Raw genomic sequence first — 10,810 nt, forward strand, 5'->3', positions numbered from 1 at the left:
ACACATGCACATACACATAAACACACACACAGACACTCACACGTTCTACACACACGAAGTAGCTGAAATGCTGCTCCTGCCATTCAACTCTAAGGACTCCTGCTGAGCTTTAAGAACTGGCTACTGTGGTTGAGGGAGACATTTGCATCGAATCTAACAGCCTAAATTTACAAGCACACTGAGACACCTACTTCTTTAAAGAAATTGGATGAGAGAGCACACTCCACTGTGGTCTTTGGGAATGTAGCACTGCATCTCACTCCATAAACCTATGAGACTTGTGTATTTATCATTTAGCCATGATAGACATGCAGACAGGTACATTTCCAAGTACTTCCAAGGTATTCAGTCTAGAAGGACAAAAGGTTCATAAAAGCAGCATATCACAATTAGATGTTTTTTGCTGCTTCATCTTCTCACTCTCTCTTTACCAATAGTAAATGGAACTAATGAATGCCATTGAACTGGATGGAACTACACAAACCCTACTCTGTCAATAACACACATCCTTCAGGTTGTGTTCTAACCACCATTACCTCTCAAAGGCATTTCCCAGTTCAGCCAAGCTTCAGCTGGTGAGAGTGATCAATGAAACTGGAGGTTTATGAGAGGTCATGGTAAGGGTCAAACATATATGCAGACAGTACAAAACTGGATACTGACAACCTGAGTGGTTATCCTTAAGTTAATGTGAGGAGCAATTCTTCATTTCAACCACAATGTTTATATTGTCTTGATATTTTGTTACTTAAAGGTACACTTCACCCAAATATTTTCTCATCGTTTACTCAACCTCATGCCATCTCAGATATATATGACTTTCTTTCTTCTGCTGAACACAAGCTAAGGTTTTTAGAGGAATTTCTCAGCTCTTTAGGTCCATACAATGCAAGTGAATGGTGACTTTGAAGGTCCATAAAGCACATAAAGAAAGCCTATAAGTAATCCATATGACTCCTGTTGTAAAATCCATATATTCAGAAGTGATATTAAAAGCTTGGGTAAGAAACAGATCAATATTCATGTACTTTTTACTATAAATTCTTCTCCCTGCCAGGTACGTGGCGATATGTATGAAAAATGTGAATCAACAAAAACAAAAGAAGAATAATGTGAAAGTGAAAGTGGAGATTGACAGTTAAAGAGGACTAAAATGTCGTATCTCTTTCTCACCCACACTTATCATATTGCTTCAGAAGATTATGGATTTAATCGCTGAAGTCATATGGATCACTTTTATGCTGCCTTTATATGCCTTTGGAGCTTAACATTTGTAGTACCTATTCACTTGCATTGTATGGACCAAGAGAGCTGAGCAATTCATCTCAAAATTTTAATATGGGTTTAGCAGGAGAAAGAATTTAAAAATTAAAATAATTAAAAATACAGCTGGCAAACTAAAAGTGAAAATAATTTAAAGGGTTAGAAATAGTTTGTTCTTATGTATTTTTTGTACAAGACTGTAAAAAAAAAAAAAAAAAAACTATTGAATGTGACAATAGTGTCTTGTGATTCCTCCCTAAGCATTTTTCCAGTGATTACCATACAGTAAGGATTGCAGGTAGCCTCGTTAATAGTACTAGACAGAGTAAAGTGACTACTTTAAGCCTAAAAGCAAATAATCATTATGCTGAGAGTCAGAGCTGGATCTGTGTAGGATTCAATCCAACAAGCATGCAGGAATTAAAGGGCTCAAATGATGCCCTAAGAAGACATTTGATAATTGTTTTTTTATAAGTCCTAAGACACAAATCTCCTCTGTATTTGTTTTAACAAAATAAGTCTGAAATTCATAACGATTTGTGTTAGCATATTTTTATCCGTGTTTATCAATCTGAGATATGATGATTAGGGTAAAGCCTTGCTAACAGGATAACAATCATAATTTAATCGAACAGATTTTAATGAGTGAATTAAAAACTATGCCTTTAGAGAGGCAGTAGTGTAAGTGAACAGCGTAAGTGAATTATGTGACACCTAAGCCAGAGAGTGAAAGATGTAATCTTCCTTATAGGAAGGATATATTCACCCTGCTCTTATTTTCAGTTAAATATATTTGGTAACACTTTACAATAAGGTTCCATTTGCTAAGTTAAGAACATTAGTTAACATGTACTAACAATGAACAATACTTTTACAGCATTAATTTATCTTGGTTAATGTTCATTTCAACATATAGCAATACATTTTTAAATCAAAAGTTGCATATGTTATCATTAGTTAATGCACTATGAACTAACATGAACAATTGTATTTTTTATTAACTAACATTATAAGATTATTAAATGCTGTAAAAAAATGTTTTTTCATGATACCTAAATGCATTAACTAATGTTAACCAATGGCACCTAATTGTAAAGCGTTATCATGTATTTGAATGATTCATTGTCCCTCTCACATGATGATCATATGGGTGAAGGGACTTTAGGATACACTGCCTTTAAAGAATAAGGGTTTAATCTGTGATAATTGTTTCAGGTAACAAAATCCATGCATAAATATTAAAATAGGCTTTTGACATTTTGGACCATACAGTTTAATGATGAAATGTATCATTGGCACACAAAGTCCCATTTATTTATTCACCTTGCTCAAGAAATTAGTTTATAAAATGTGCAGCATGGTTAATATCTCACTCATCCTGAAGGGTGAATAATGTAAATTATCAAATTATTAGGTATGAATGACATTATAAAAGGTTTGGCCTTTATGAAATCTGTCAGCCACAGTTGTAGCAAAATGTAAACTTTTGAAATCTTTTAGGGCAGTGTATATCTGTAGGTTATCAAATGTTTTTTTTATTATTATTATTTATCCATGAAACAGTACTTGCTGCTAGTGTTAATTTGCAACAGCCAACACAGTTTATTTTTATTTCTAATTGGAAATGTTTAATTTATAAAACCATTAATGGATGTTGCTGAATAAAATCCCTTTGCAATCTATTTTGTTCTATTTTTCATCATGCCTTTTGGTGCTCAGTGCTGTTTTTGTTTTAGAATACATCCAAGGAATCATTCTCCCCAAATAAATGTTTATTATCCTGCTGAACATAGATATAATATTTTATGGATTTGATGAATTATGGACGCATGATATTGTACACCCATGTGCACCTGCAAAAGCTGCTATCAATCATCCATCACTATTAAACATGCTCTCTCTCTCTCTCTCTCTCTCTCTCTCTCTCTCTCTCTCTCTCTCTCTCTCTCTCTCTCTCTCTCTCTCTCTCTCGCTCTCTAGCTCTGTATTACCAAAATTTGAACCATATTACTAATAACATATTTGCGATACATTTGTGGATAGATATGTTGAGGCCAGAAGCTGTAACTTTGCCTTAAGCATCACACACAATAATGAATATAATCAGCAGTTGCAAAAACAATGCCATAGATTAACTGAAATGTTTCTTTTCTCACATTTAAATGGCATTACATTTCTTCAATATTGAATCAAAAACAACTAGTGAATCGCGTTATTTAGCATGCGATCAGAAAGCTCTAGCTCATGTGTAGTTTCCTTATGTCTTTGTTTCGCGGCTTTGCTTTTGGTCATGTTGCTAACACAAGAGGGCGTGTTTGAGTCTGTTACTTCAACTCTGCTGTCAAATTTCGACCACTTGCCCATCATTGACAGTGGGAGACTTACAGTCTTGCAAAAAAAAATTGCTTCACATTTAAGTAAATGTAAAATGTGCCTAAGACATCACAAATGCGTGTTGAATTACTGTGCCAATCTCAATGATTTGGGTTAAAGTGACAGCTCTTCCTGAATTCAGCTTGTCCGGTGCTGTAAAAGGGTCGGGAGATTTGGCAACTCTGTGCTATGTTCAGTCTGTTTGTTCAACCAATCCATCCCTTACATTGAGAATATATTACCACGTGCCTCGCGCTGTTTAAAACGGTCATTATCTGCAATTATGTGCTGTAATTGCGTTTCAGTTTGAATAGCGACAACCCTGAAACGTGCCATCGATTTCAATCGTGTTATGCACCCATGTGTGCAACTGCCTAAATACGGATTTGCACTGTTCCCTGTGAAATTCTGGAGACTGTTTGAGAGAGAGATTCCCTTCAGATATGTCGATTAGTTCAGATATTACTGTCCCGCTTTGACTTCATTGAATCCTAAATTTATCAGAACGATTTGGCATAGCTAATGCAATAATTGTTTGTTTACTTTATGCTTTAGGCCCTATAATATTTCATTTGCCGTAATTAGGCTGCATGCGTCAAAAAGAAAACCTGGTGGTCATTTAAAAAAATAATAATAATAAATATATATATATATATATTCCCCAGCTACCCTCATGCTGAAAGTTCATGTCTAAAAAAAATAAACTGTTTTAAAAAGTAGGCTTATATTAGGTCCTGCTCAATAAAGTTTATTTATTCATTTGAAAGATTAAGAATAAACTCTAAACATATTAGCTCTATTTAAAATTATCGCATAAATGAGCAAAAATGTAGCCTGTGACTGAAATATGAAGTGTAAGTAAATGCAACTCAACTCATCTGCCTGTGGTCCGAACAGCTGGTCGTCTTTCCGTAACCAATCAGCTTCTCCAAAAGGTGACGTATAAGTGTCCTACGTCAGACCAATAGAGAGAGGGAGAAGAGAGAGAGAAGAGCAGAAGCCGACGGAGTTTGAGAGAGGGAGAGAGAGATAGGGACAAGAGTGGCCCATCAATGTTGTGATCAAGCGCAAGAGCTCAACACACACCCCTAAATCTAATCGCAGGCATCTCGATTCCGGGAAGTCCTGCAACACCTCGAACCCTCGGCCACTTTCCCACCTTCACTGATCAAAACACGGGCACCAGGGGCCTGCTCTCCGTTTTTAAAGTGGACCTAACACCGCCTTACTTTCTTGACATGGGAGACATGGGTGATCCACCAAAAAGTAAGTTATGTTTTAATGTCTATATGTGTTTCTCATGACAGTTAATTTTTTAAATGGCTAAATATGAACGATGCCTGCAAACACGTTTTGTTCTGCAAAAGTTGAAAAAGTTTTGAACAGATCGGAGGAAATGCTGCATGGTAAGCCGTTGTTATTGTATGGGTGAAACCATTCTTCTTGGTTTAAATAACTACAATTATTCCAAACGACAGCATATTTAATTTATAATAATAATTATAATAATTATTATTATAAATGTATTTGTCTATTCTAATGCGTCATTTTCTGGCTTTATTCCAATCATTTTACAGTCATACCTCATTAGATGCATCATACAATGTCCCTAATTCTAAATAAATATTTTAATAATACACTGACAGATTGGGGCAATACAAGACAAAAATGTGTAGTGTTATAATTCTTTAAAAAATAATAATAATTAAAAAAAAAAAAAATACTGACAAAGTTTTCTGTTCTCTCTTTCGCAATCAGAAAAGCGTCTAATCTCGTTGTGTGTCGGCTGTGGGAATCAAATCCAGGACCAGTATATTCTGCGAGTGTCCCCGGACCTTGAGTGGCACGCGGCATGTTTGAAATGTGCAGAATGTAACCAGTATCTGGACGAGTCCTGTACATGTTTTGTCCGAGACGGAAAAACGTACTGTAAACGGGACTACATCAGGTAATGCAGATCAGATCAATTAGGTCATGTTTTAGTTTTCGAGTGTGTTGGACTGAATGACAGTAACCTCTCATTATTCACGGAGGCATTACGGACGCATGCTGTCATTTATTTTTTTCTCCACAGCACCTATATGCTAATCTTCCGCCATAAATGTGTCTGCAGTGCAATTATTAAGCAGTTATTATGGAGCTTTGTTCATATGCATGGCACTGCAGAAGTTGTACGAAATGTCATCGCAATATAGGCTACTAAATCGATTTTTGACAGTACATAATTCAGTTGCCTATTTAATGCGAGCACTTTTGCGTGAGGGATAAACAACACTGTTTAAAAATATTCAATAGCCTGAAGAGAACATTTATTGTTATTATTATTATTAGGCCTATTATTATTATTAGTAGTAGTAGTAGTAGTCGTAGTAGAAGTAGCTAGTAGTAAATTATTATTAGGCTATTATTATCATTAGAATACAGCAGTAATAATAATAATAATAATAATAATAATAATAATAACAATAATAATAAATACATAAATAATAACATTAATAACAACATAGTAAACGAAGTGAAAAATATATAGTGTGTATTATGTTTTATAAATTAATTTTAAGTGTTTTTTTTTTTTTGTTCTTATGAAGTTGCAGTTACCATCAATACATTCAGAAGTTTTTAAAATCTTCTTATATCGGGTGTCTGTTAAAATTATTGTTAGCGATGACATTTAATTATATATATCCTTTCTTTATTTTTCTCTTATTTTTTAACTAAACATTACATTGATTATAATGTAGGCCTCCTTTTGTTTCTATTTCAGGTTATATGGGATAAAATGCGCAAAATGCAACATCGGTTTCAGCAAAAATGACTTCGTCATGAGAGCACGCTCGAAGGTTTATCATATCGAGTGTTTCAGATGTGTGGCGTGTAGTCGGCAGCTCATCCCCGGAGACGAGTTCGCTCTGCGGGAAGATGGGCTCTTCTGCAGGGCCGACCATGATGTGGTGGAGCGGGCAACAATGGGTGCTGGTGACCCATTAAGCCCATTACATCCGACGAGACCTTTACAAATGGCAGGTAGGCATTCTACTAGTTTACAACTTGCGAGGAATTGTTTGTTCAAAGATTTGAGGATTATTTGTCTTTGGGAATTTCTATAGATGTAAGCCTCCTCTAAACCTTGAGCTTTTTGAAACGCGTTCCAGACAGAAATAACAGTTTTATGATGACCGTCATCATCTCACAGTCCACTGTTATAGGCTACATTGCGAGATGAATAAATATAAGTCATTACCATTCGTGAATAATGATGTCTTTAACAAATCAACCACAAGTTTGTGGTGGTTTGACAGTTTACTCGTTTAATTTTTCCTGTTCGACTGTTATTGAATTCAGCCATTCAAGCATGAAATGGATATTCTCTGCTGTTGCGACAATGTCAGCTTATAGATTTAGCCTACTTGAGAAATAAACAGGCTATTAATGCGTAAATAAATGTGTGATGTTTTTGTGTGGTAGCCAGCCTATTTTGTAGAAGAATTAAACGAATATTACAAATCAGCGTCAAATTCAAGCGCACGTTTCAGTATGGGCAACTTCACATTTTAAATACCCTCGAAATTCAGTAAGGTTAAATAAAAATCTACTGCTGCTATTTACAGCGTATCACTAATGCATGTTCAGAGATTTCACTGTTAACGCACGCGTACTCGAGTAACACATTTTGTGTCAAATATTTCCCATGAAATAATCTTACGCAATACGCAAACCACCACAACATCGGTTGTTAACAAAAGTCTTATTAATTACATCCTGCTTTAATGTTAACGGCAGTGCACCGAACGCACTTGATTATTTAAAATGTCGAGTTATGCACAGATTGGTTTAATTAAGTGTCTGCGTGTCACACTGGATTACACTCGCCTTCCAAATTTACTGCATCCAGCAGGAGTTTAATAATCAGAAAAGGCCTGCAACCATGTGGCATTTGAAGTTTAATAAAGGAAACGCTTTGTAATAATACATGCACAATTAAGAATTGCATCTGAGTATAAGCAAACTACCAAAATATATGTTGAGAGGATGCATTTTAAGTAATCGAGGGATTTTATCTTAACTTCGGGCTTGAAAGCAAACTTTCCAATATATGAAGAATACGAAACTCTTGTGTTTGGGTGAAAAAGACAAGCTTCAAGCCAGGAACACAAACATTCCATCTCTACAATGTCTATTGGTTTATTTGATTTTTGTGTGAATTATTATTATTGTTGTTATTATTATTATTATTATTGTCAGCCTACCCCTCACAAGACAAAGTGTATCCACCTTAGCTGGGCCTCAGCTAGCTCGGAGCTATCCGTCTAATTTGCTTGTCATTTTTCAGAGCCTAATAGGCTATAACATATCTTTGTATTTAACTATTTTTTTTCTCTTTTTAATTTCTCTTGCAGCAGAGCCCATTTCGGCACGTCAGCCCGCGCTTCGACCTCATGTGCACAAGCAGCCTGAGAAAACAACCCGCGTCCGGACAGTCCTCAACGAAAAGCAGCTCCATACCTTGAGGACTTGTTACAATGCCAACCCTCGACCCGACGCTCTCATGAAAGAGCAGCTCGTTGAGATGACGGGTCTCAGCCCGAGAGTCATCAGGGTTTGGTTTCAAAACAAGCGCTGCAAGGACAAAAAGAGGAGCATACTGATGAAACAACTCCATCAGCAGCAGCCCAACGACAAAACGGTAAGTGGTTCTATTTGTAATGAGTCAAATGGCACTTTATGCCCTTGCACAAATATGTCCAGTTGTAAAAAACGACGTTGGGAATTTTGATTACCGTATTTGCCTTTTCTAAAAAAATTAAGTTGGTATGTAGCTGTGTTTGCCTCATCACTATTTATGACTTCAAATCAATTATTCGTGGCCATCTGCAGAACATCCAGGGGATGACAGGGACTCCAATGGTGGCGACCAGTCCAGAGAGGCACGACGGTGGTTTGCAGGCAAACCAAGTGGAGGTGCAGAGTTACCAACCGCCTTGGAAAGTCTTGAGTGACTTCGCACTGCAGAGTGACATTGACCAGCCTGCTTTCCAGCAACTGGTGAGTGCGCGAAACTGCGCATAATCATACAACAACCGCATACATCTACCACAAGCACTGCTACAAATACTAATTATAACATAACAATGATCATTATAATAATAGCCTACACTTTGCACGTTCTAGGTGAATTTTTCTGAAGGAGGACCAGGCTCCAACTCCACAGGGAGCGAGGTCGCCTCGATGTCCTCGCAACTGCCAGATACACCAAACAGCATGGTAGCGAGTCCTATAGAGGCATAAGCGAGTGGATTACTGTAGCCTACCCGAAGTATGGGAAAGGACGAGTCGGGGAACCAATCTCAGAGATGGGGTCGTGAAGTTTCTTCCATCCCTTTTAATTTAGGGCCACTCGATCCTGAATAAAACCCATCCTCCAACTGCACGAGGCCTCTTTAACGAAACAACCCTTGGTTGTATTTATAAACTGTGATGACAATCATGGAATTTAAACACACTCAGATGTACCGAGCAAGTCCAACGAGTGTTGCGCAAAGACCATTTCATGAGTAGGTTACCCTTGATGAGAAGTTGCAAACTTCAGCGAAAGTGGACCCAGCCGGCGCACATATTCACATAACGAACTTGAATTGATCATTGCAGTGCACCGCGGCGCGGCCGAGTGGACCTGGTCGGCTACACTTTTGCCAAAAAACCCCTACGCACCCCCCCCCCCCCTTCCCCTCCCCCAACACACACACTTTTTATGACAAATCAATGGACCTTTGTGGATATAAGACGCAAGTGAACTTAGTCTAATATACACATTCATACATCAAACTACTATTGTGCGCAACGTGAGTAGCCTATTGTGAAACCATGACTGTTTATTCTGTACCTATAAAATAGATCGAAATGGACTAGTTCACACATTGAAGAGGGTGTATGGCAGCCGAGGTCTACTGCGATTACAGTTTTTATTGGTCTCTTTTAAGCCCAAGTACTACTAAAGCATTGCAACAAGGTATACCTCTATTTTGCCACAAGCTGTGTGGGAATTTCATGTGTTCGTGTCCGTCCAAGAACTTTTTTTCTTTCCCAAAGATGTGTATAGATTTAAGTTAATATGACTGATTAGCTCTGAAGGTTTCTTGTTTTTAGTGTATTACAAAACATTTTATTATTTATTGTCAAAAGACATGCCACTTTTGTGTAATTTTACTTGCTTAAGTAAAAAGGAAGAAAAGAATATTATCGACTCCGAATGATCTATCATAATTTACGTGTCCTGTCGTTTGATCAAAGTATGATGTAAGAAAAGCGCCATATGTAGTTATCTTCAGGAATATTTGATCAATAAACATTTGGCGTGTACTGGAAGTAAACGATCAGGCACGTGAAAGTTTCTTAAATGTGATTATCTTTGTCTCATGGTTGAGAGATGAGAAAACAGGGTTCACATTTGATCAAATAACATGGCTGACAGTTAACAGCACCTCAAGCAAAAATCAGTCTGAAGATGTATCAAGAATGGCAACATTAACCTCAGCTGATGTTAATTCAGTAGGCTATGAGTGGAACAATTGGTGACTATGGCCTATGAGGGAATCACCATGTTATTAATATGCACACCACTTCCTTTAGCTCTCTAAATTAAAAGCATTAAACGTCAAATTGGAAATAGTGAAAAGGTTTTCAAGAAAACTCACACTGCCAGTGCAATGACCTTGCCAATACCAGCCGCTTCACATAACTCATGATGAATCTGGGTATAATTCCACTGATATTACGTTTCTATTATGGAAACACTAGATGCAAATTGGGATAATTTGGATGTTTCACATGCTGATCTATTTATTACTATAATTGAATTTACTTTGATTATATATTGTACTACTAACAAAGTAAAAAAAAACCTTCAAGATGAAAAAAGATTGTCAAGAGAGGTGGGCTTACTACTGCACTGACTGTTTTTTATTATTATAATTTGTATTTTAAATGAAGTGTTAGTAATGGTAAATTGAATTTGCCTGACAACTGCACTTCAGGACAAAAAGTAAAGAATATGTTATGTCAACATCACATTGGGAAATATGTAAGAACTCAATATACCAGCCATGAGATGACTTTACTTAGGTAAAACAGGTTTACACATTTGTGACTCATTGTTAATCTTTCAATTCTCAAGTCC

At 36.7% G+C, this 10,810-nt stretch overlaps 1 protein-coding gene across 2 annotated transcripts; it reads left to right on the forward strand.

Moving 5' to 3' along the window:
* Positions 1–4,650: 4,650 nt before the first annotated feature.
* On the forward strand, positions 4,651–9,870 carry LOC127630876 (insulin gene enhancer protein isl-1). 2 transcript variants are annotated; one of them, XM_052108723.1, is made up of 6 exons: positions 4,651–4,902; positions 5,395–5,584; positions 6,401–6,660; positions 8,034–8,320; positions 8,512–8,679; positions 8,806–9,870. In XM_052108723.1, the coding sequence occupies exons 1-6, from the start codon at positions 4,875–4,877 to the stop codon at positions 8,920–8,922; spliced, it is 1,050 nt and encodes a 349-aa protein (XP_051964683.1). In that variant the 5' UTR covers positions 4,651–4,874; the 3' UTR covers positions 8,923–9,870. The 2 variants fall into 2 exon arrangements, with proteins under 2 accessions (XP_051964683.1, XP_051964690.1); XM_052108730.1 differs by having other exon boundaries at positions 8,037–8,320.
* The last annotated feature ends 940 nt before the right edge of the window (positions 9,871–10,810 follow it).

The sequence above is a fragment of the Xyrauchen texanus genome, chromosome 3, assembly GCF_025860055.1.
Source record: "Xyrauchen texanus isolate HMW12.3.18 chromosome 3, RBS_HiC_50CHRs, whole genome shotgun sequence".
NCBI lineage: Eukaryota > Metazoa > Chordata > Actinopteri > Cypriniformes > Catostomidae > Xyrauchen > Xyrauchen texanus.

Bases quoted from the DNA above. Each gene is read 5' to 3' on its own strand.
- LOC127630876 (XM_052108723.1), top strand. From the start codon at position 4,875: ATGGGAGACATGGGTGATCCACCAAAAA. The intron at 5,585-6,400 runs GTAATGCAGATC...TTTCTATTTCAG, and splicing joins TGTAAACGGGACTACATCAG to GTTATATGGGATAAAATGCG. The intron at 8,680-8,805 runs GTGAGTGCGCGA...TGCACGTTCTAG, and splicing joins AGCCTGCTTTCCAGCAACTG to GTGAATTTTTCTGAAGGAGG.